General features: G+C 42.2%; 1 protein-coding gene across 1 annotated transcript in view; it reads left to right on the forward strand.

Annotated features, from left to right (window-relative positions):
* Positions 1-2,373: 2,373 nt before the first annotated feature.
* SLC12A8 (solute carrier family 12 member 8) overlaps positions 2,374-25,728 on the forward strand; it is a 156,210-nt gene continuing 132,855 nt past the window's right edge. The window contains exons 1-3 of the mRNA XM_036744094.1: positions 2,374-2,466; positions 12,625-12,771; positions 15,307-15,498. Of these exons, the coding sequence (XP_036599989.1) occupies positions 2,374-2,466; positions 12,625-12,771; positions 15,307-15,498 (432 nt within the window). The remainder of the gene's footprint in view (positions 2,467-12,624; positions 12,772-15,306; positions 15,499-25,728) is intronic.

A 25,728-nucleotide genomic window follows, 5' to 3' on the forward strand; every position in this document is an offset into this window, starting at 1 on the left:
ATACTATATGTGCACATATGTGTGTGTATATATATATATATATGTATGTGTGTGTGTATATATGGTGGTTGGTTGGTTGGTTGTTGTCCTTCATTCTCCAAGAGGACCAAATGACATCACTGTGCTAGAGTGTCTGACTCAATGTGTCCAGCTGTGGCTAATCAGACCAATAAGAGCTCAGGAATGCTTTACCACAGGTCGGGCATGAATAGTACAAGTGAACCTTTGTGGTGGATTCTCTAAATTTTTGTATCCTGCATTTCCTTTGAGCTGTTTCACTTCTGCTTTGATCATAGAGCACGGTACTTTCTCTGATGAGGGCACGCCATGCTGAGTAGTCCTGTGCCAGTGTCTCCCATGTCAACAATCATTTCCAAAGTTCTTAAGAGAGACTTTGAGAGTGTTTTTATATCCCTTTTTCTGACCGCCATGTGAGTGCTTGCCCTGTGTGAGTTCTCCATAAAATAGTATTTTTGGCAAGCATACGTTTTGCATTTGAACAATATGGCCAGCCCTTGGAGTTGCGCCCTCTGAAGCAGAATTTGAATGCTTGGCAGCTTAGTTCGAGAAAGGATCATATACACAAACACACACTTGTCTTCTCCATTAGATAATGAATTCCTTTAGAATCTAGTTTTAGTATCCCCAGTACCTAGCTCAGTGTAGGTGCTTAATAAATGCTTGTTGAATGATTCTTCATCCTCCTCCTCCTTTCCCTTCTTTCTTCTTTTTTTCTCCCTTCATTCTTTTTTCTTTCTTCCTTTTCCTCACTTGTCCCCTATGCCTGGAATGCTCTCCTTTTGCATCTCTGCCTCCAGGCTCTCCTGGCTTCTTCCAACTGTCTCAAATCCCATTTTCTGCAATAATCTTCTGAATGCTACTGCCTTTCCTCTAAGATTATATCCAGTTTACCCTAGAAATAGGATGTCCCCAAAGTCTTAGAGCGTTTTAAAGCTTTATTAGTTTAGAACTCCTGAACTGAAGCTTTATTAACTTAAAAATGCACTAAGATTTTTGGGACACCTTGTATATCTCATTTGTGCATAATTGTTTGCCTGTGGTCTCCCCCATTAGACTGTGAGCTCCTTAAGGGAGCCTTTTGCTTGTCTTTTTGCTTCTTTATGTCCCTAGTGCTTAGAACAGTGCCTGGCGCATAGTAGACACTAAGAAACGCCTGTAGACTTAACTGTCTTCTTCCTTCTTCCTGACTTTTTACCCAGGGTGCTTGTGAGTTACTAGCCTCACAGAAGCACTGACAAGAGGCAGAGATACTGCTTTGGAGGTTACTAAATGCACCTTCGAACTCATCCTGTGTGGGTGCATTCTTCACCAGTGCTTATCAGAGACTCTCCAGGTCTTCTTATTCTGTGTGATTTCTTGGCTTTTCCAGAAATCTTTCATGGCAGGGAGGTGGGGGTGGGGTGGGGTGAATTTCCAAAGCCCAGAACCTTCTTTTCTAATCATATGCTCGTCTAGGTAATGCCTTTTATGGCTCTCATCTCACATACAACACCATTGGCAATAAGGCACGTATGTAGACCAGTCTCTGCTGCACAGCAGGAAGGCTGATGAGGTTATCACTAGATCGGTACTCTACCTCACTTTGTGTTGGGTAGGCGCTGGCTCAGAGAGCTTGCCAAGTAACCCAAGAGAGAGATGCCACCCCAAAGCCAGGCTTTGGAGGAAGTGAATCATTCTTGACTTGCTTAGGTAGAGAGTTGAGGGTAAGGGTTGTTTGATGAGGAAGCTGATTATTGGGTGGGGAGAAAGAACTACTCTATTTTTTTTCTCCCCATCATGATCCCCAGTTACCAAACTATAGAAATCTGAGTCACTGGTCACCCTGTTGGGTTCTGCCTGCTTCTTCTGAGCTCTAGTCTGTCATCCAGCCTCCCGAGTCAGAATCCTTAAGCAGGATTTTCAAGATTGTCCTCAATCAATAAACATTTAGTAAGTGCCTGCTAGGTGATGCAGTGCATAAAGTTCTGGACCTGGAGTCAGGAAGACCTGAGTTCAAATCCGGCCTCAGACACTTACTAGCTGTGTGACCCTGGGTAAATCACTTAACCCTGTTTGCCTCAGTTTCCTCAGCTGTAAAATGAGCTGGAGAAGGAAATGACAAAACACTCCAATATTTCTGCCAAGGAAACACCAAATGGGGTCAGGAAAAGTTAGATACCACTGAAAATGATAGAACAACATGTTCCTGGCACTGCACAAAGAACCGGGAATACAAATTAAAAAAAAAAAAGACAGTTCCTGCCCTCAAAGGACTTACAATCTAATAGGAGAAGACTGTACACACAAGGAAGCTGAAAAGGAGGGTGAGGGTAGGGAGGATAGATGGTCTAGAAGAGTTCAACAAGGTGGTAAATGAAGCGATGGCTAGCTTGGGCGGCCCCCTTTAACGGACGTTCTGAGAGCAGCTCTCTGCCCTCCAATCAGAGGATCCCTAAGGGCAGAAATGTGAGTTCCAGGCTGATGTGATCTTGCACAGAGGGAAGCGCTTAGATAAAGAGGAGGCCATGCTCAGGCCGGTTCTGTCCTTCCTCATTCTGCCCTGTGCAAAGAAACAAGATTTTTAGTGGGAACATTTCATAAATGAAGAAAACAAATTGTCGAATCAGCGTCAGAGTAAAAAGTGCACAGCAAACAAGAACCTTTTTCCTCTAGCTGCCTAAACTAGGCAGCCCCAGTGGATAGAGCCCTGGACCTGGAGTCGGTAAGAATTGAGGCCTCAGACACGTACTAGCTGTGTGACCCTGGGTAAATCCCTTCACCTCAGTTTCCTCAATTGTCAAATGGGATGATGATAGCACCTGCCTCTGAGGGTCACTGTGAGGATCAAATGAGATAATCTTTGCAAAATGCTTAGCAGTATGCATAATAAATGTGGTTAATAAATGCTTGTTTCCTTCCTCTCTGCTCTTTTCCTTATGCTCTTTCCCCCTTTCCATTCCCATGAAGATATCACTGTATATACTTTAAGTCCCTCACCTAGGCCTAGGTTCCTGTTGTATGTAGCCCATGGCCACGATGAACAGGAACACCATTCCTCTCTTCTCTATCTTCCCTTGCCCTGAGCAGCAGAGCTCAGATATCTGGGCTCTCCAGGTTGACCCATTGAATCTCAATTCAGCCACGGGAACAGCTTTGGAACACTCCTTCCAAGTCTTATTAATAATTAAGTTATTAACTTTGAGAAAGCAAGTCAAACGCCTTTGTTTGCATACTCTAAGTAGAAGTTTTCCTGTGTGTACTTTGTCTGGAAGGGAGGGGCCTTCCTCTGCTTCAGCCTCCCTTGACCTCAGTCCAGCCATTTGTTCTCACCAGGTTTCTTCCTCCATCAGCCAGAGCCAGGGTAGGAATTTCCCAGTGGTGAGAGAGGAATTCCAGAAGGCGGCAGGCTGCACCGCATCAGGAGTGGCAGGAGAGGTTATGGCTGCTGGCCCCTTGGCTGCTGGCCCCAGAAGTTTTAAATTCACTACACATTATTTCTTGCCTGCCATGCATGTACAGAGTACTGTGCTAGGTGCTGAAGTGTAGAAATAATCCCTGAAAGTCTTGTTAGTCCAACTTTCCTTGTGTGAGGAGCAGCGGTATTAACTAGGAATTTCCAACCAAGACATCTACAAGGGCATATGTGACTGAAAAAGGAGATGGATCAGTCGTGGTGAGAGGAAGGGATGATGGATGGTCGGCCAGTTTTGTGTTCACTTTGAGGAAGACGGTCTTCCTCAGGGCCTTGGTTAGATCTCTAATGGGAGCTGATAGGAACACAGGGACAATCAATTTACGAGCATTTTTTAAAATTGCCTACTATGTGCCAGCCACTGTGCTAAACAAAAATAAGGTCCTCAAGGACCTTATATTCTAATACGGAAGACAGTATGTGTACAAATAGCTACATATAAGATACATACAGAATAGAAAGAAAATAACCTTAGAGGGGAGTCACACATCATGAAGAAGATTCCTGTGGTGGGAGCAATCTTGACATCTTCCCTCCCTAACCCTACCCCTTCCCCCCAAGTTGGGCTAGATTTTTCCTTGAAAGATATTGGAACCATCTTTGATTGGCTCAGGGCATTCATGGCTCTGGCTGTTGACATCATGGCATCACTTCCCAATTGCCTGAGTACAAAACAGCAAGGAATAGTTCCAGGCACTTTCTGATGCTTGGCTAGGGGACCATGATGGGCAACTCAGAAGCAGGGGAATTTCACTTTGCTGAATTAACTTGGGTCTTCCTTAGTCATATCTTTGTTGAATATGTTTCTCCTATGGCTATGTAAATCTCCTTTTGTTAACTGTTGAGTGACCTAGGAGTGTCTAATTTCATTTCAATGTCACTTATGAATTATCAAGAGTCTGGCCTAAGTCCAGAATAGTTGCTATCTGTAGTGGAGGTCATAACCACCCTAATGCAACAATAGATTCCTTGCAGTATCAAAATATAAATATAAATTCCAAGAATTATTTGCCCATCTTGCAATGTCTTGAAGAGCTGTACATGGGCACATCTTGGAAAATAGTTTCTATAATGAGAACAAAGAGCCTTAGAATCAAAATTAGGAGGTCTGGGTTCTAGTACTAACTCTGCTATTATCAATCAATCAATGAACAAACATTTATTAAGTGCCTACTATGTACCAAGCACTGTACCAAGTGCTGGGGATTAAGAGAGGAGTAGGGGGAGAGGGGGAGAGGGGAAGAGGAGGAGAGGGGGAGAGAGAAAGAGAGAAAGAAAACAACCCACACAGTCTCTGCCCTTAGGGAGTTTACATCCTAATGGGAGAGACATGATATACAAGGTATTCCTAAAGTCTGGACACATAGGCGAAAATGCATGTTTTCAAGAAATGAAATGATTGAAATTTTCAACAACATTTTATTTAATTGGAATATTAACAAATAACATCTTCAATATGATTTCCGTCATTTGTGATGCAAAGGTTGATGCGCTTTGCAAGATTCACGTGAACTCAATGCAATAGCTCAGTAACTCCGCATTGCTGTCAATTTTAGCACAGTCACTCTTGGAATATGAATATGAAATCATATGATGTTATTTGAAGTTGAAGATGTTATTTGTTAATATGCTAAGTAAAATGTTGTAAATTTCAATCATTTCATTCCTTGGAAATATGCATTTTTGCCTGTGTCCAGACTTTAGGAACACCCTGTATAAATTCAAATATGCAAAATAAATGCAGAATAGTTGGAAAAATAGCCTTAGAGAGGAAGGCACTAGCAACTGTGAGGAGCTGGAGAAGTCAGCTTATCCTTCTGAGTCCCCATTTCTCAAGTTGTAAAGTGACAGGGTTGGGCTGGGTCAGGGATTCTTAACCTGTTTTGTGTCATGTACCTTTTGGGCAGTCTGGTGTATGGACCCCTAAGGTCTCAGGGAAAGGTTTTGAAATGCATAAAGACATGGATTATTAATAATAATGATAGCTAACATTGATATAGTGCTTTTTCCAGTGCAGTCATTCTTCACTTGTATCCAACTCTTCATGTCCTCATTTGGGGTTTTCTTGGCAAAGATACTGGAGTGGTTTGCCATTTCCTTCTCCAGTTCATTTGACAGATGAGGAACTGGGTCAAACAGGGTTAAGTGACTTGCTCAGGGTCATACAACTAGTAAGTGTCTGAGGCCAGATTTGAACTCAGGGAGATAAGTGTTCTTGATTCCAAGCCCAGCATTCTATCCTCTGTACCATTCAGCTGTTTATGGTGCTTTAAGATTCACAAATTTCTTTGATGTGAAATGTAATCGAGCATTATTTCTTGGAAATAGAGGTTGAGCATTATGAAATTCTTGCTCCTTAGAACTGTGTGGTAAAAAGAAAACTCCTGGGGTGGGGGGTGCCTTTTCATTATGCACACAGTGAAATCCTGCCATAGGTAACATCAGACTTACCAGTGAAATGAAATGAAATGTAGAACTACCAAGCCCTGTTGCCATATGGAAGTCAGTATTTGGCATTGTCTTCAGAATACATTCCTTCAGAAATAAGAGGGGACTGTTTTACACTGAGCTGTGAACGATCATTGGGAAATGCTTGCATTGCTCTGCAAGAACCTTGGACTTGGACTTTTAACGTCTTGTAAATCCAAAATATGCTCCTCTGTACAGTAAAGTACACTACTATTTAACTACATGAAGCTCTGTGATAATAAATAACTTTGTTCCCTTGATGAAAAAAAAAGATTTACAAATTTCTCTACAAATACGACCCTATTTTATTCTCACAATGACCCTTGGAGGTAGGTGCAATTATTACCTCCATTTTTACATATGAGGAAACCGAGGCAGACGGAGGATCATAAAGGAAACCAATTATATTGAAATATAGTGCTCTCGTTCTCACTCTCGCTCTCAAAAACCAAGTTCAAAGACTCCAGGTTAAGAACCCCTGAACCGGGTCTCGAACCCTGAGTGCCCTGCTCTTTCCAGTATACCATACTGTCTTCTCGCCTAAAGGTTAGATTCCTCTGGAGAAAGGATAATGTTATAGACTTCTTTTTAAATTCTGTGTCTTGGTCTGTCACGTTTTAGAAGCTCAGTAAGAACTGAATTGAATTGAACAGATGGTTTAAAGTCAAAAGTCAGATCAAGTCTGAGCTTGGGGCAGGCCTAGATTGTCCTAGGTTTGCCTGTACACAAAGTATGGATACACAGTCCGCTCCAGAAGAGCACAAAAATCCCAGATTTGGAGTCAGATGGCTGAGAGTCAGTGTGTCTGCTGCTTAAACCCTCTGTGTCCTGAGCAAGTCCATTGGACATTTTGGGGCCTCCATTTCCTAATATGTAAAACAAGGGGGATGCACCAGCTGACCTCAGAATTGACCTCTACGTCTAAATATATGATCCTATAACTTTACCCAAATCCTTCTCAAACTTATCCATATTTTTCAGCTTGTGCCACCTCTTCAGATAAGATTCCTGAGTTTGTGCACCACTGTGTAAAGCACTTTAATATGGCTTAAATTTGCTTTTTTCAAGCTTCCATGAAATGCTTCTGAACTCTGGTCTAAAAAGAGAGGGGCGCTAGTTTTGTAGTGAAAGAACCCAGGACTTAAATTTTGTCTCTGCTACTTTATTACCTTGATTAACTTTCAGAAAATCATTTCCCTTCTTTGGGCCCCAGTTTCCTCATCTGTGAAGTGAGAAGGAAGGTGACCCAGATGATCTCCAAATCTCTCTTCCAGCTCTAAAATTAACGATTCTACAAGGTTTTCCAAAGTCTTATTGTGGTATCCAGCTTTAATGGCTTTGAAAGTATAAATTGTACAGACTTAGAAAAAACATTTGAAAGGTTAATCATTTGATATGTTTCTTATTAAAATTCAACATAAGCACTGCCTTATGCTATACCTCATTCTAGTCAGTTTTTGAACTTAGTAAAAACTTGCATCAGCCGCTCCTCAATTACCAAAAGGATTGCATTTATAACTCTTGCCTTAAGATCATCCAAAGAACACGGTTTTAATGCATACATTAATTTTTTAATGTGATCCCTGAAGAAAAAGTCTAATGGAGATAGATCAAGTGACTAAGGTGGCAAAAGGAACCAAGCAGTTTGAGAAAGTGTTGTACAGAAATGGTCGTACGTACAATGCATAATGACAGGGTGCTTTGTCTTGTTAAAATCAAATTTAAAATTTATTATTCAAAATTCACAAAACTGATGTAGGTAATAAGTGTAAAGTATAATAATGTAAGTGTAAAATAAATATACATAATTAAACTTTAAAATGATTTTTTGTAAGTTTGTAGCATTTATGCTTCTAAAGTTATTAAAGCTTAAAACCACACCCAAACTTTTGGATACCATGTATTACCAAGGAGATGAAAATGACAGTCTATAAAAAGTTAAGACCATTTAATTTGGAAAAACGACTGCTTAAACACACATACACACAAAAAACTATATGTATATACATATTTTGTATATATTTTATATGTGTATATGTATGACTATATCAATGTCAGTTAAAACTAAACTGAAGTTTGAAAGAGGTAAATTTAGGACAAATGAAAGTATGTATTACTTTAGGTTGATTAAGTGGTAGTAGATCCACATAATAAGCTATTAAAGAAATCGAGGGATGGTTTGGGGTACCCCCTGAACCTTTTGAGATTGAAGATAACTGTGGGGATTGTAATTGCCAATCTGCAAATAAAACAAAACAAAAAAACCCACTGAGGCAGAACTCTGAACCAATGACACTTTATTAAAGGGTCCATGGTCCTCTCTAATGAAGTGGACTTCAGATCTTCCACACGATCTGAGATGTCCCCCTTCTTCCAGGGCCTTATTTTATAAGCCTTGATACTAGATTTGATACTTGAACATTCGAGAGGAGCGTTACAAAGTGTAGAATCCCATTGATTGATAGATCTTGCTTTGAGGGTCAAAAATGATGCATTAGCTATAAGTGGTATGTGTATGTCAGCAGGGGTGTCTCAGGGCAAAGTATGGGGCATCTGCGCTGACTAGGTGATCACCTGTTCATATTGGACAAGAGATAGTGGTCCAGAGGCACCAAAATAAGTTAGGGGACTTCCCATGTAATTGAGTCACCTCTGCCACACTGGGCTTGGTCACCATGACAAGGAAAACTGAGGGTGGAGGGCCTCTAGTTAGCTTCCTATGATTAAGCAAGTGAACTTACAAACAGCAGCTCAAGGCTCTGGGGCCTAATATACAAAACTTATAATTACTACCCCTATGGAATCATATTGAAATGATAATGCTGATTGGAATAGAGTAGGGGTCTAAATGAATCATTTATCACATGACTATGGCCACTCTCAACAAACCCCATGGTGTTACATCAGACAGAATGTTGGCCTGGGTGGACCCTGTGCTATGGGGATAGCAAGTTTCATATTTGTATTAAAAGATTACCAAACTGTTCTCTGTGTTCTCTGCCCAAATTAAAATAGAAGAGATCTGAGTGACGTGTGAGAATTGGACTTTCGTGTGGATCTGACAGGGGAATGGTCTACCAGTCCCTGGCTTGGATGGTTTAGTTAAGCCAAATCAAATCAAATCAAATCAACAAGCATTCATTAACTTCTGCTACGTTCCAGGCCCTGTGCTAAGTGTGGGGGATACAAAGAAAGGCAAAAAATAGTCCCTACCAAGGAGCTCATGGTTTAATGAGAGAGACAACATGCAAACAGCTATGTACAAATAAATGCAGACAAGCCAAATTGGACATCGATTTCCCTGATTAACCCATTCTATGATTTTATTATTTAAGAGTAAGGAAAGAAAACTGGGTCCAGTGTGATTTCTACTAGAGCACCCCTTTTTTCCAGCCAGGATTCATTTTTTTGAGTCCTGAGTCTTTAACTTTAGTTGAAGGACCACAGATTAAGGGCCCTCACCTATGGCTGTCAGCTCCCCTGTAAGGGGGCTTATGGGCTTGTCATTTCAAAAGTTAACCTTTTTTCAGTATTATTAGTTTGGAAAAAACAATTCACTCCGGTCCTCTCCAGTGACTGATCTAGAGGATTAAAAGAACCCTCCAGTGAGATTCTGCTGTAGAACAACTGAGTGCAGTGTTCTAGATTGGTTATAAGATGATATCATCAATAAAAGGAGACAATGTTGACCTGATTAGGTAGGAAATGAGAAGGCCAAACGATCCCATTTCAAGTTATCCTTTCCCTTCCTAAATGATCTTTTACAGGTATAGACTGGCATATAATTACTCTAAGATCATTTTCAATATTTCTAAGCTGTTCTTAGTATTTTAATATTGTGTAGAGAGAACTGAAGGATAACTTTTGGCCAGTATAAAGGCTATACTGGTATTCAGGAAATAGTAGGAGAACCAGACACAGTTCCAACATATTGGATGGAGCCTCTTTGGAGAAAGTGAAAAGATATTGACAGGAATTACACAGCATGAGCTGGTCTGGTCAGGTGGGGGTCAGCTCCAACTGGCTCCTGAGAACTAATTGTTAAATTCTTATTTATTTTTTTTGGGTGGGGGATTGTGGCTTGCCCTGGGTCACACAGCTAGTTAAGTATCTGAGGTCACATTTGAACTCAGGTCCTCCTTATTCCAGGGCCGGTGTTCTATCCACTGTGCCACAGAGCTGTCCCATTGTACAGGCAGTCAGTGAATGGGAAGTTCTTCCCCGCCCATTTGAGTGGGCTTTGGGTGTGGGGCTCTCAGGGTCCTGGGAGGAGTGGCTAGGACTGGAGCCAATGGTAGGTGCCTGAGTTCTGGTCCACGTGATGACATGAAGCCTGTGGTGGGAGGAGCTTGCTGAAGGGTTGGAGCAGAGCTAAGAGGCAGTTGGTGAGAGCAGTTGAGAGCTGAAGGAGAGAGGAGGCAGTCAGCTAGCTGGAACACAGCTTGGAGGTTGGGGCAGAAGCAGTGATGGTGGCAGGCACTGCAAAAAAAGCAGCACTGACTGTTGTGGAGACCGGAGAGTGCCGAGCAGGGGCTTGAGGCCAGTGGGTGGTCTTCGTGCTGGAGGGCCCTGGCATTGGGGAGGGAAGCACCAGTATGGCTTGGCTTGCTGCCATAATGTTTTTCTGTGGCCTCCTGGTCACTATTGTGAGATGGGCATACTGGTCTTGGAAGGTTCTTGCTAGGATGTCAAATTGGGAACACTGGTCTGTGGGTCTCTTACTTTTGAGTTTCAATAAATGCTTTAACTCCTCTTGCTTTTACTTAGAGAATTCCTCATATCCTGCGATTCTGGACCGTTCAGGCATATTCACAGCTGTCTTTGAAGTCATGAATTCTGCCTTAATGATATACCCACTTTGTTAAAATCTTAGTATGAGATTTAAGCATCAGAAATCAGCAAACACTACAAATTAAGTCTTGATTTCTTGTTTTGTTGATTGTCTAGACCACGGGTGGGGAACCTTCAGCCTCAAGGTCATGTATAGCCCTCTAGGTCCTCAGGTGTGGCCGTTTGAGGGAGTCCAACTTTTACAGAACAATTCCTTTTATCAAGGGGATTTGTTCTGTGAAATTTGGACTCTGTCAAAGGGCCGTACCTGAGGACCTAGAGGGCCACATGTGGACTGGAGCCTGCAGGTTCCCCACCCTTGGTCTAGACTTAAGAAAATGTTAATAATTCAGATGAAATTTTAAAGTGTGTCCTGTTTACATTTTTTTGGGGGGAGGGCTGGTTGTTAAACATTTACCAACATACACTTGGATAGAGTGAAGACAACAGTTGAGTACCAGGTCCATCTAAGTACGTAAGTTTGGTGTTTTGAGTAAAGAGTTACTACTGCTCAAGATCCTTTATTCCTTTGTTAATTTTTTACTATTCAAGTTTTTCCCTTCATCAAGCCATCTTCCAAGAGACAAGCTTGAACACATCACCCCTCTACTCAGTAAGTTCTGGTGACCCCCTGTTGACCTCTACGGTCAAATACAAACTCACCCATTTGTAATGAAGCTCCTCACATCCTGACCCCAGCCCGGCTTTCCAGGCTGGTTAGACAGTAATCCCCTCTACATACTCTACCATGCAGCCACATTGGACACTTGGAATTCTTCACTTAGACCATCTTCTCTCTTTGTGTCCTGCCCTCCCTGCCCCTCTCCACCTCTTAGAATCCCTTATCCCCTTCAAAACTCAACTCAGGCTTTACCTCCTCCATGAGCCATTCCCTGATCCACCCATCTGCTAGTGTCTTGTATTTTCTTGGTTTGTGTTTCTCCCGAAAGCAGGGGTTGTTTCATTTTTGTCTTTGCAGTCCCTAACCCTTAGTATGGTGCCTGGTACCCATTGTATACATCTTGCAGGCCCCAGACCATGTGCACATCCGTCCAGCTATTCTTCAGGAAACTAACACCTATGTGTGTGGGGGCGGCGAGGCACCTTCACACCTGCCCTGACAGTAGGACCTGTGGGATCTCTCAGACCCAGATTCCCTTTCCTGGCCTCCATTCTCTTCTGTGTGTTGCATTCCCCCTATTAGAATTAACATTATTAGAATTGCTCCATGGGGGCAAGGATTCACCCATTTTTGTATTAGTATTCTCAGCGTCTTGGCACGTAGTAGGCACTCCAGTGCTTTTTCATTCTTTCATGTAGATAGTTTGTCGTTCAGTTGTTTTCCGTTGTGTCTGTACCTTCTGACCCTATTTGGGGTTTTCTTGGCAAAGATGCTGGGTGGTTGGCCATTTCCTTCTTCAGATCATTTTACAGATGAGGAAACTAAGGCAAACTGGGTAACCCAGCTAGTGTACCCAGGGTCACACAGCTAGTAGGTGTCTGAGGCTAGATTTGAACTCAGAAAGATGATTCTTCCTTACTCCACACTTGGTACTCTATCCATGGTGTCACTTAGCTGCCCCATATAGATAGTAGGCAGTTCATAAATGCATATTAATTCTTTTTTGGGGGGGGAAAGGGAGGGAATTGGGGTTAAGTGACTTACCCAGGGTCACACAGCTAGTAAGTGTCTGAGGCCAGCTTTGAGCTCAGGTCCACCTTGCTCCAGGGCTGGTGCTGTATCCTCTTTCTTCTTCTTCCCTTCCTCCTTTTTTTCCCTTTCCTCTTTTTTTTTCTTTCTCAGCTGCTCCTGCTGATGTAATGTATTAACATACATTTGCTTTGCTCCTCAGGATTCCCTGGCCCAGCCCCAGCCGTGGTGGAAGATCCAGCTGTTTGTTTGGGAGCCAGTGCTTTTTGGGACATGGGATGGTGTGTTCACGTCCTGTATGATCAACATCTTTGGCGTTGTCCTTTTTCTCAGGACCGGCTGGTTGGTGGTGAGTCGTGGGTGAGGTCGGGGAGCCTTTCTGGGCCTGATTGTTCCCCACCCCCGATGTCCCAAAGCCCGGGTTCTCCTTGTGCCTAGTTCTACATGTCACGGTGTTGGTGCAGCAGAGAGCCAATGACCTGGGCCTGTAACCTATTCTCAGGGGGCTCTCCATCTCAGACAGGTGTAGAGAGATGAGAGAGAAATAGACACTCTACCAACACTGAGTGAGAAACGAGCACATGAAACCATCCACGCTGGAATTGACCACTTCTGGGATGTGAATCAATTCAGTGCTCTTTCCTTTACGCCAGGGGTGTCAGACACAAGGCCCACGGGCAGCATTTAGGGCCCCCAACACTCCCAGGTACATCCTAACCAAATAAATAAAAATACAATAGACGAACATAGATAATGCTAATATGTGATTTTTGAAGTCAATATGCAGTCTGCTTTGCTGATTAGTTGTGTCCCACTCTTTGTGAACTCATTTGGGGTTTTCTGGGCAAAGATACTGGAGTGGTTTGTTCTTTCCTTCTCCAACTCATTTTACACATGAGGAAACTGAGGCAAACCGGGTTAAGTGACTCACCCAGGGTCGCACAGCTAGTAAGTGTCTGAGACCAAATTTGAACTCAGGTCTTCCTGACTCCACACTCTGTGCTCTATCCATTGCACCACCTAGCTGCCCCTGTGCAGTCTGCAGAGATCCTTCTGTAGGATTTAGTGGCGCCCAATTCTATCTGAGTTTGACACAGTTGCTCTAGCTACACCTTCAATCTATGTGGTGTTGGGTAGTGGAAAGAGATTTAAAACTAAAGGACCTGAGTTCAGATCCTGTCTGCCGCTGACTGACTGTGCCTACTTAAACAAACTACTTAGCCTCCCTGGGCCCCAGTGGCTTCATCTGTAAAAGGAGGATGGTAATATTTACACTGACTCACTCATAAAGATATGGAAGTCCAATGAGACGACTTCCATCAAGTGCTTTGTAGATCATAAAGCATCTTACACTAGTGAGCCGGTATTGTTGTCTACACCAATGGAAGGAAGCAGAGGCACAGGCTACAGGGGTAATGGTGGAGAGGGGGGAAAGGCTGAGCCCATTGTCCTGCTAACCTTGAACCTGGGCAGGAAGCCCAGCAGGAAGTCATTTGAATTGAATGTATATAGAAGCTGAGAGGGAATCCGTTTGAGGGTGGGGGTCGGTAGTGAGAGAGGGGGAAATCCCAGGAGGTGATTTGTCAGCCAGGGGAGGAGGGTCAAGGGTAACCCAGTGAGTAACTGCTGAGGGACCCAGGAATTCGGGTGAAACTTTCTCTCCTCCCCCTTCTCTCCCCTCCCCCATGTCATACAGGTTTTTGACTGAAGGATAGGGAGCCCTGAAGGCAAAGCTGACTCAGGACCGGAGCCAGGGGAGAGAACAAAGGGTCTTCTTTTTGTGTTAAATGATAGGATGGGGTGTGTGTGTGTGTGTGTGTGTGTGTGTGTGTGTGTGTGTGTGTGTGGTCTGAGGAAACCTAGGAACTAAAGTTCAACATTTCCAGTCCTTTCCTCCCTCTGCCTCCCACCTCCCTGTCCCCCACCAAAGATCCTTCTTATGCTGGGATTTCACTTCCCAATAGACAGATTGGTTAGTCAGTTCGGGGGAACATAAGATCATGGAGTGGGAGCAGGAGGGGACCACGGGTGGGCTGTCATCCAGTTAGGAGATGGTGTGGTGTGCTGGACAGAGTCAGGAAGGCCTGGATTCCAATTCTGCCTCAGATCCTTATTACCTGTGTGCCTGATGCAGGGAAAGTCACCCAGTGTCTCCAGTCCTGTTTCCTATTTTTTTTTTTTTTTGATGAGAGGGCTGGAGTCAATGACCTTTAAGGTCAGCTCTAAACCTGTGATCCAGGGGATTCTATTTTTATACATGAGGAAATTGAACTAAAGAAACTAAAGAGGTTCAGTAACTTGTCCAAGGTCACACAGACAGCAAGCCTTATTATCCCTATCTTACAGATGGGACAACTGAGGCACAGAGATTCTTCAGTTGACCCAAGGTCACCAAGAGCATAAGAGCCCATTTTCCTGACTTCTAGTCCTCTTTCCACTTTGTGACCTTGAGCTATTTGTAATGCTTCTGATGCATAAATGAGGAGCATCAAGTCCCCTGATTTAGAGCTGGAAAGGTCTTTATGAATCACCTCATCCACTCACCTCCAGAGAGATGAATTCCAAGGTCCTGTAGATAGCGAATGATGGAGGAGTCACGATTCCAACCCAGGACTCCCAGCCAAGTGCTCTCTCCACTGCCAATCAGTGATCTGGGACAACTTACCACGGGTGTGATGCTATTTGAAGTGAGATGGGGTAGGGGTTGAGAGGAGAGTATTTATTACATCACTGAACTGCCCTTGAGAACACTGGGGGTCTGAGAGGTGCCCTGCACTGTCCCATTGTGTAGGAAAGAGGTGTAGATTGGTAGATTGGCATCTAGATGGATGTGAATGACTCTAGCCTTGTCATTCCTAATTCTCATCTTGTTACTCCATTGTAGGGGAACACCGGGGTGCTCATGGGCATGGTGTTGGTCTCCTTCGTCATCCTCGTGGCCCTGGTGACAGTCCTGTCTGGCATTGGTGTTGCAGAGCGGTGCAGCATTGGGAGTGGGGGTGTCTACTCCATGATCTCTTCTGTCCTTGGTATGAAGCTCGGAGGCACTTTTGGCTTGCTGTACGTGTTCGGTCAGGTGAGCGCCTGTTGCCCTGGTTTTCTTGGGCTCAGCAGAGGCTGGGGTTCTTTTTATAACAGGCGGATAATGCAGGGTTCTTAGGGCAATGCTCCCAGGGTCTTGGGGCCACATGTACAGCATAGCCCTGGATTTATAGTAGGTGTCTAATACATGCTCTGTTTGGACTTAACTTGGGCTGTGGGTGGGAGGATCACTTGCAGAGTACATTGTACAATGGAAAAAAAGAGCTGGCCTTTAAGTCAGAGGACCTAGCTTTGAATTCCAGCTCTACTACTAACTGCTACTTCAGTGAACTTGCAAAGTCATTTCACTTTTTAGGACACATTTTTAAAAAATTTTCAATTTAGAATTCTCTCCTTCCTTTCTTTTCTTGAGAAGGCGAGAAAAACAAAACCATTACAAATATGTATAGTCGAGCAAAACAAATTCCCACATTAGTCATGTGCAAAAAAATAAAAAAGGAAAAGACAGTGATGAAAATGTGTTTCAATCTGTACTCTGAGTCCATCATTTCTCTATCTGGAGGTCAATTGCGTATTTCATCATGAGTCCTTTGGAATTGTTGTTGTCGTTGTGTTGATCAGAGTTCCTAACTGTTTCAGAATTGTATGTCTTTATAATACTGTTGTCATTGTACAAATTGTTCTCCTGGGTCTGCTCATTTCACTTTGCATCCGTTCATCTAAGTCTTCCCATGTTTCTCTGAAGCCATCCCCTTCAAGCACAGCCATATTCCATTACCTTCATTTACTATAACTTGTTTAAGCCATTCTCCAATTGATGAGAACCTCCCTCAGTTTCCAGTTCTTTGCTGCCACAAAAATAGCTGCTGGAAGTGAGTTTGGACTCATTTCTTCATCTTTAAAACGAGGAGTTTGGATTAGATCACGTCTTAGGTCCCTTCCAACTCTAAGCCTATGTGATCTTATGACTATTTCCATTTCATATATTTATATCTAACAACATATATATTTATACACAGAACGCACATAATGTATGTATATATGTACACATGCACATATGTACATACATACAACACGTACATACATAAATGTATATATGTGTGTGTGTGTGTGTGTATAAACTGGGTGGTCACCTGGCCTCAGAGTCAGGAAGACCTGGGTTCAAATGCTGCCTTTGACACATCCTAGCTGTGTGACCCTGATGAATCAGTGCCCTGGCAACTCTCAGACTGCAAGTTTCAGAGAAGGCACTGACCTACATTGTAGAGGAAGTTGGGGAGGGGGAGCAGAGGGGGTAGGAGGGCGAGAGCTCTCTACACTGAGAAAGTCACAGGTTGGTAAAATACAAAACAAACCCCACAAAATGTAATTACGTAATATTGCCCCATCCACCTTTATTTGTTGTTAAGTCCAGTCCCCACCCAGTGTTGAAATGCTTTTGTTAACCTTGTTTGCCTGAATGTCCATTTACAACACTGATTATCTTCCTTGGTTCTGCCAGCCACCTGTAACATCATCTAGCCTAGCAACTAATTAAAAAAAATAGTTTTATTGACATTTGTTTTTAACATCTTAGTCTCCAGATATACCTACACATCTTCTCTCACTCCCCTAGTGAGCTTTTCCTTGTAACGAAGTAAACAAGTCAATTTTCATTTATTATGCTCCCACTGCGTACCAGGCACTGTGCTAAGCTCTGACAATACAGAGAAAGGCATGAGACACTCCTTACTCTCTCTCAGTCTAATGGGAGAGACAACATGCAAGGAAATATGTACAAACAAGCTATGTGCAGGATAAATTGGAGATAATCCCAGAGGGAAGCCCCAAGCATTAAGGGAGATCAAGAAAGACTTCTTGTGGAAGGTAGGATTTTAGCTGGGACTTAGCCAGGGAGGCAGGGATTGAGGGAATTTTATGCATGGGGGACAGACAATGAAAGTCCCTAGAGTTGAGGGGATGGAGTGTTTTGTGCAATGAACGGCCAGGAGGCTAGTGTTACTGGATTACAGAGTACGTGGACTAATGTGTAGAAGACTGGAAAGGTCAGAAGGTTATGAAGGGCACTGGATTCCAATTAGAGAATTTTCTCTTTCAGGGGTTGGGAGCCTGCAGTCTCAAGGCTACATGTAGCCCTCTAGGTCCTCAAGTGGGGCCCTTTGATTGAATCCAAACTTCACAGAACAAATCCCCTTAATAAAAGGATTTGTTGGGGCAGCTAGGTGGTGCAGTGAGTAAAGCACCGGCCCTGGAGTCAGGAGGACCTAAGTTCAAATCCGGCCTCAGACACTTGACACACTTACTACCTGTGTGATCTTGGGCAAGTCACTTAACCCTAATTGCCCTGCTTTCCCCCCTCCAAAAAAAAAAAAGAAAAAAAGAATAAAAGGATTTATACTGTAGTTCTGTATTGCAAAGTATATGAGACTCTCCACAAAGAAGGTAGAAGTAAACCATTTATTCAGACGCCAGAGAACCAGATCCCACAAGCCATTTATCCAGTCTAGCAGAACAGTAAGGCATTCAATACATAATACCACAACATGGAGCCTCACCATCCCAAAACCTCTCTGACCCCCTGCTGGGGTCTTCCCCAAAACAAACTCACAGTACAGCTAAGTCAGCCTGTTCAGTTCTGTAAAACTTGTACTCAGTCAAAAGGCCACACCCAATGACCTAGAAGGCCACATGTAGCCTTGAGGCCATAGGCTCCCTACTCCTGTTCTATTTGATCTGAGAGGTGATAGTGAGCCACTATTGAGGTGAGTGACATTGACAGACATGGGACTTAGGAAGACCAATTTGATCTGTGAGTGGAAGATGACTTGGAGTGGTGAAGACTTGGAGGGGGACAGATCAACCAGCAGGTTCTAGAAGTAATCCAGGTGTGATGTGAGGAGGGCCTACACCAAGGTGGTGGCTGTGTGCGTGGAGAGAAAATCATTTTAGCAAAACTAAGTGATATAACAATCCTATCTGATTGTATATATGCAACATCACCCATCCATAGTCTCCCATCCTTCCAAGGAAAGAAGGGAGGTGTTTTTTTTTTTCTTGTGGGTCATTGCAATTATGCAACACTGTTTCGTCTTGGTATTCTTTTCATTTACATCATTACAATTATCGCGTATATTATTTTCCTGGTTTGCTTTCTTCATTTTGTATCAGGATAGATAATTCTTCCTATACTTCTCTGAATTAATATATTTATTGTTTCTTATGGTGCAATAGTATCCTAACCCATTAATATGCCACAATTTGGTTGCCCGTTTCCCAATCAATGGGTATCTACTCTGTAGCCATTTTTTCCCCTAACATGTAATTTTCTTTTCTTAAAAAATTTTATTTATTTTATTCTGAACTTAAGAAATAGAGCAAATATTTCCATAACACAGTAGAATTAAAAAAAAATAATTATACACAAAACTGCAAATCTGTTATGTATAAATGTAGCAGCAATTAGATTTGAAGATCTTTCCCACCCATTAATAGGCCATGTGACATGCTTACGTGACAGGAAGCCGAAGTTACATGGTGGGAGGAGCTTCCTGACAGAAAAAGGAAGTTATGTCACAGGAAATGCTGAGAGAGAGGGAAAGATTATGGCTGCTAATGGCCGCCCTTGTGATTGTTAGAACTGAATAGACTGACTTATCCGTACTATGAGTTTGTTTTGGGGAAGACCCCAGCTGGGGGTCAGAGAGGTTTTGGGATGGTGAGGCTCCACATTGTGGTATTATGTATTGAATGCTTTACTGCTCTGCTAGACTGGACAAATGGCTCATGGGATACGGTTCTCTGGTGTCTGAATAAATGGTTTACTTCTTCTGCCTTCTTTGTGGGGAGTCTCGTATACTTTGTGACACAGAACCACACAGGCATCTTGACAATTATCATCTATATGGTTATTATTGCCTTACTGTTTCAACAACTTGATATTCCTTTAAATATGTAATAAAATTATCGTGTGACTTCCTTTTTTTTCTTTTTATCCTCTCCCCCTGCTGTAGAGATGGCTACTATTAGACACAAATATGTGTGTGTGTGTGTATACACATACGTGTGTGTATAAAACCATCCTATGTATACTTCTATTTATCAGTTATTTCTCTGGATGCAGATAGCATCTTTCTTTGTATGTCCTTTGTAGTTAATTTGGGTATTTATAGTAGTCAAAATGACTTAGTCACTCAAAGTTGTTCTTAAAGCAATATTGCTGTTACTGTGTACAATGTTCTCTTGGTTTCTCTCATTTTCTGAGCACAGCTGTAGTGTTCCCACACCCTTTTTTTGCAGAGAATGACAGGGAGCAGCTTCTTGAGTCTCAACCAGGGAAGCCCAAAGCTTGGCCTTTTGGACCCAATTTCACAACTTGAAGAGAGCGTTGATTGGCCCTCTGATATGGACTGATGTCCCAGAAGGAGAGAATTCTAAGCCAGAAGGCAGGCCCTACTAGGATGGATGGAAGGCTCTCAGATGGCAGGCCAATGAATGGGAAGTATGGAGTCCTATTTAGCTGAAACACAAAGACATTGACTGGACTCTAAAAGACAAAGTGTGGCCATTAAGGAGTAGCCAACACCATGGGAGCATTCTTTAAACTGAAAAAGCCTTTGGTGATAGTGTGTGGGGAGGTAGGGTTGAGAAAACAATTCAAAAACCACAGTAAGAGGGCATGATTGCCTTCTAAGCCAAACTGGTTTTTGTTTTTATTTGTTAAAAGCCAAATATTTCAGTGTAAATACACTCAATCCTTATTGTATTAGGAGTGAATTTTAAAGGGTTAGTCGTGTGTGTGTGTGTGTGTGTGTGTGTGTGTGTGTGTATAAGAGAGAGAGAGAGAGAGAGTGAGAGAGAGAGAGAGAGAGAGAGAGAGAGAGAGAGAGAGAGAGAGTTGCTGCTCTCTTTTAAGAGCATTTGCTTTTCTCAGAGAAAGATCTTTTGGGTATAGTGTGTTTGAGATGGCAGTAATCATGAGGACTGCTTTATTGCCAGACTGGAGATTTGTAGAGTGATTTTATATTTCACAGCTGTTCCACAACTAAACAGGCTGTGAGATGGGCATAGAAAGTCATCATTTTTCCCTTCCCTTCCCAGAGGAAGAAACAGACCAACTCCTCAAAATAAGCATCATTGGCAGGAGCCCAGGGATGGTTTCAATCCTTACTGGATCATCCCAGTTCAGCAGAGTCCCCTCTGAGGTATAGAGGGTCCCAAGGCTAGAGGGAGGAAGCTATACACCAAAAATACCCTCAGGGGAGGGGGAAAAACCCAAACAGCCAAAAAATTGAGAGATGGTGGTGCATGTGGAAGTGGAAATGCTTCCATATGCATAATAAGTATAAAGTTAAAAGAAAATTTTCTTTTTAAAATTTAATTTTTCAATGAATAAGCATTTATTTTCTCTTCCTCCTGAACCCTATAATTAAAAAAAAATAAAAGCAACAAAATCTATATGTTCCAGCAAAAAAGAAAAAAATTCACATTGGCCATGTTGAAAAATACCATGTCTCATTCACCTCATTATATCTCATTCTTCCTCTTTTTTTTTCATTCTTCCTCTTGAGTCCATAATCTCTTTCTCAGGAAGTGGACAACATGCTTCATCACAGGTCCTCTGGCATCATGATTGGTCATTGATCGGAGTTCTTAATGCTTTCACAGTTGTTTGTCTTTGCAATGTTTTTGTTATCGTATCAATTGTTTTGATGGTTTTACTTACTTCACTCTGAATTAGTTCATACAAGTCTTCCCAGGGTCCTCTGGAAGTCCATTTCATCATCCTTAAGGGGCAATAACATTCCATTGTATTCCTACTCCATACTTTATCCCCTGGTCCCCAACTGATGGGCACCCCTTTAGTTGCTAGCTCTCAGCTAGCAACAAAAAAGAGCTACCAGCTATTTTTGTGGTGGCAAAGAATTGGAAATTGAGGGGATACCCATTAATTGGGGAATGGCTGAACAAGTTGTGGTATATGAATGTAATGGAATACTATTGTTCCATAAGAAATGATGAGTAGGTGGATTTCAGAAAAACCTAGAAAGACTTACATGAACTGATGCTGAGTGAAGTGAACAGAACCAGAAACACTGTAACAGTAACAGCAAGATTGTACAATGACCAACTCTGATAGACTTACCTCTTCTCAGTAAATCAGTGATCCAAGACAATTCCAAAAGACTCATGATGGAAAATGCTATCTACATCCAGAGAAAGAACCATGGAGTCTGAATACAGATCAAAGCATACCATTTTCTTTGTTTTCTTTTTCTTTCTCATGGTTTTTCCCTTTTGTTCTGATTCTTCTTTCACAACATGACTAATGTGGAAATATGTTTAATATGATTGTATATGTATAGCCTGTATCAGATTGCATGCTGTCTTGGGGAGGGGGGAGAGGAGGGAGGGAGAAAAAATCTGGAACTCAAAATCTTATAAAAGTGAATGTTGAAAACTATCTTTACATGTAATTGGAAAAATTAAAATACTATTAAATGGGGGAAAAAATCCCTTCCATACTTGGGACAATTGATTCCAGGAAGGTATTATTTCCACTGAATCATGGCTTTCCATATTTCTTAGTCAGGGATGATTTTCTGTGACAATAGTAATTATGATAATGATGATGATGATAATAGTAATAAAAATCTAACCTTTTTTAAAAAAAGAGCTACTACAGATACTTTTGTATATATAGGTCCTTTTCTTCTCTCTTTGATCTTGTTGACTATTGGCCTAGTGAAGGTATGTCAGGGTTAGAAGGTATACAGATTAGTGACTTTAGCACTTTCTATGAGTTGCCAGCTCTAGTCCGGGAGGAGATCTGATCAACCTTCTGGGCAGTTTTGTTTCCTTCCTTAGTTGTTCTTTCCAGATGCATTTGAATCTTTGTCACAAATTTCTTCTTCTACTTAGGACCAGAGAATTTCTGAGCCAGGGTCAGGATATCATTTGGTAGCTTCCCTATTTCTGTTATTTATATCCACCACTCTTGGGAAATGATTTCCCTATGCTGGGAGCTGTCTGCCTTTAAAGTATTTTCCAAATGCATAATCCAAAGAGTTTCTTAAGTGCTTTGGTGTGAGTACAGAAAAAAACCTATACAAACCTCTGGGAGTTGATCCACATGTATAAGGCCTGCGGCTGTCTTGAAACATTAATCGTGGATTGAAGAAGCTTTGCCACTCAAGATGTGGGAAAAGTTGTGTCTCCAGTTGCAAAAATTAAACAGGGCTTAAAACTAAATTAAATGTAATCATGAAAAAAGATGGAGATGTTACTTTTGGAAAGCAGATAACTTTTTACTCTATAAAATAGTACTTTGGTAATATGTTCAGTGTTTCCCTCCCCACTCTGACTCCTCATCTTACAGAACATGAAGATAAGCTTGTTTTTTTTTTCTGTTGCAAATGAAGGATTCAGTTCAGTTCATGAAATTACTGTGTGTTGCATGTGCTAAGTGGTAAGGGATCCCTCAAAGACATATGCAATAGAAAATGTACTCTCAAGGAGCTTACAGTCTAATAGTCCAATGCTAGGAAAGGGGGGAAAACACAATCAAAAAATAACTGTGATTCTAGGTAGCATCTTTTAAAGGTGCAAAGATAAGGTCTGAGCTATGTGCTGTGAAAGATCGGGGGAGGGAGAGATCACTTACAGCTTGGAGAAGGGCTAGTGCATTGGTCATGGAAGGCTGCCAAGATGTAGCCCCCGAGTTGGGCCTTGAAGGAAGGGAGGACCTTCAACAGGTAGAGATTGAAGTGGCAATGTATTCCAGGAAGGGGGCATGGCATGAGCAAAGGCACAGAAATGGGAGAGATAGAATGGATTTCAAGAATGCTTATGCTTTCAAACTTTATGAAAACTTTTAAAATAATAAATAACATATTTATATATTTTTAAATAAAAATAATAAAAATGCTTAGCCCTTTTTATAATAAGATACTACAGTGATATTTCTACCATCCCCCTACACCCCAAGAATCCTTAGGGGTGGAGAAAATCAATTTTACAACATATTTGGGGTGATAGAGAATAAATTACAAAATAGAATCAGAATCAATTTGACTTTCTCAGGGTATATTTTTCCTCCTGCAATAAAAAGCATTACTAATAAATGAGTTAATAGTGGCTAGCATTGATATGGCACTTTAAGGTTTGGGAAGCACTTGACACATGTTAATTAAGCTGATCCTCATAGCAACTCTGAGAGGTATTCTTATCTCCATTTACTGTTATTAGCCCCATTTTACAGAGGAGGAATCTTTGGCTCAGAAAAGTTAAGTGACTGGCCCAGACTCACACAGCTAGTAAGTATCTGAGGCAGGATTCAAACTGGGGTCTTTCTGACTCCAAGTCCAGTGCTGCATCCACTAAGCCACCTAGCACACTTAGCTGCTCTCAGATCTTTGCCTCTTTGTCTTTTAACAAAAGTGGACATTTTATTTTCGTAGTTGTGGACAAACTGGAGTGTATAAACCCCTAAAGGAGTGGCATACTTGCATAAAGTTGAATCACATATATTTTAAGGTCTTTCCTTACTACTTTCATTTTCCTGAATATCCTTGAGATAAAAATTGCAGCAAACATTAAGTGCCTACTTTTAAATGCCAGGGTAAAGATTGGTTGTTTGTTTTTACGATACAGCATCTGCACTCAAGGACCTTACATGGTAGGGGGGAGGGAAAGTATTTGATTATGACACATTTGTATTTCATTTGTTGTTCAGTCATTTCAGACATGTCCAACTCTTCATGACCCCATTTGGGGTTTTCTTGGCAAAGATATTGGAGTGGTTTGCCATTTCCTTCTCCAGCTCATTCTATAGATGCAGAAACTGAGGCAAACAGGGTGAAGTGACTTGCCCAGGTCACACAGCTAGTGAGTGTCTGAGGCTGGATTTGAACTCAGGTCTTCCTAACTCCAGGCTCTGCACTCTATCCACAATGCCACCTAGCTGCCCGACTTCATTATAGGTGCTACTGTAATTTGGAGGTATTGTAAGTTGGTTTTGTTCTACCAATTATTTATTAACGATAGCTGGAGAGTGGGGTGGGGGTGGGGAGCAGAAAAGAGTCTATATTACTGACATATGTAAGGCAGCACTGGGCACATGGGGCAGTTGAAAGAGTGCTTGGAGTTAGAGGTCCTGTGTTCAACTTCTGGTTCTGTGTGATCTTGTATAATTTATTTATTTTCCCTTGGTCTTAGTTTCTTCAACTGCAAAATGAGGATGTCAGGCTAAATGGACATTGAAGTTTCTTCTACTTCAGAGCCTGGTCCTACTTCAGGACGGATCATTCAGGCTTTCTCCAGTTCTTTTCTTTTTTCCATTTCTTTTTTCATTTTCTTTTGGAGGGGGGAAGGCAGGGCAATTGGGGTTAAGTGACTTGCCCAAGGTCACACAGCTAATACGTGTTAAGTGTCTGAGGCCATATTTGAACTCAGGTCCTCCTGACTCCAAGGCTGGTGCTCTACTCACTGCACCACCTAGCTGCCCTGCTCCTTCCAGTTCTAAACCTACGATGCTAAGTACATAGAAAAAGAAGCGTCCTGTTAAATGGTCAATAATTGTTTCTCTAGGGGAAAATGTAAACATGCCGCACTTTTAAATTTGATATGCATTATTAACTCTCTGTCCTTTTCCTAAGTCTAGACAATCAACAAAACAATAAAACAAGCCCTGATTTGTAACATTTTCCGATCAGCGCTCTTGGGCTGGGTCAAGATTCCTCCAGCACGACCCTGAGAAGCCAAATGTCTCTTTAGCTGATTTCCTTTCCTACTTCTCAGCTACAGACAGTGAGTCAAAATAGCTAATGGGAGACGTGCTTTCTTGCCACTAGTAGAGATATGGACAAATAGGGAACTGGTCAAAGTCAGAAAGTGGGAGGGGAAGGGACCTGGGTAAATTCATGGTGCTGGAGGTGTGTGTGTGTGTGTGTGTGTGTGTGTGTGTGCGTGTGTGTGTGTGTGCGTGTGTGTGTGTGCGTGTGTGTGCGCGCGCGCGCGCGCACTACAGTAGAGCTCAGTGTTACTGCTCAGTGTTCATGCTTTTGGATTCAGAGTTCTGTCCATCTTTAAAGCTCAGATGGAAGAAGACTCCAGGAAGTCTTTCTAGGGGCAGCTGGGTGGTGCAGTGGATAGAGTGCCAGAACTGGAGTCAGGAAAACTTACCTTCCTGAGTTCAAATCTGGCCTCAGACACTCACTAGCTGTGTGACCCTGGGTAAGTCACTTAACCCTGTTTGCCTCAGTTTCCT

The sequence above is a fragment of the Trichosurus vulpecula genome, chromosome 2 (assembly GCF_011100635.1).
Source record: "Trichosurus vulpecula isolate mTriVul1 chromosome 2, mTriVul1.pri, whole genome shotgun sequence".
Lineage (NCBI taxonomy): Eukaryota > Metazoa > Chordata > Mammalia > Diprotodontia > Phalangeridae > Trichosurus > Trichosurus vulpecula.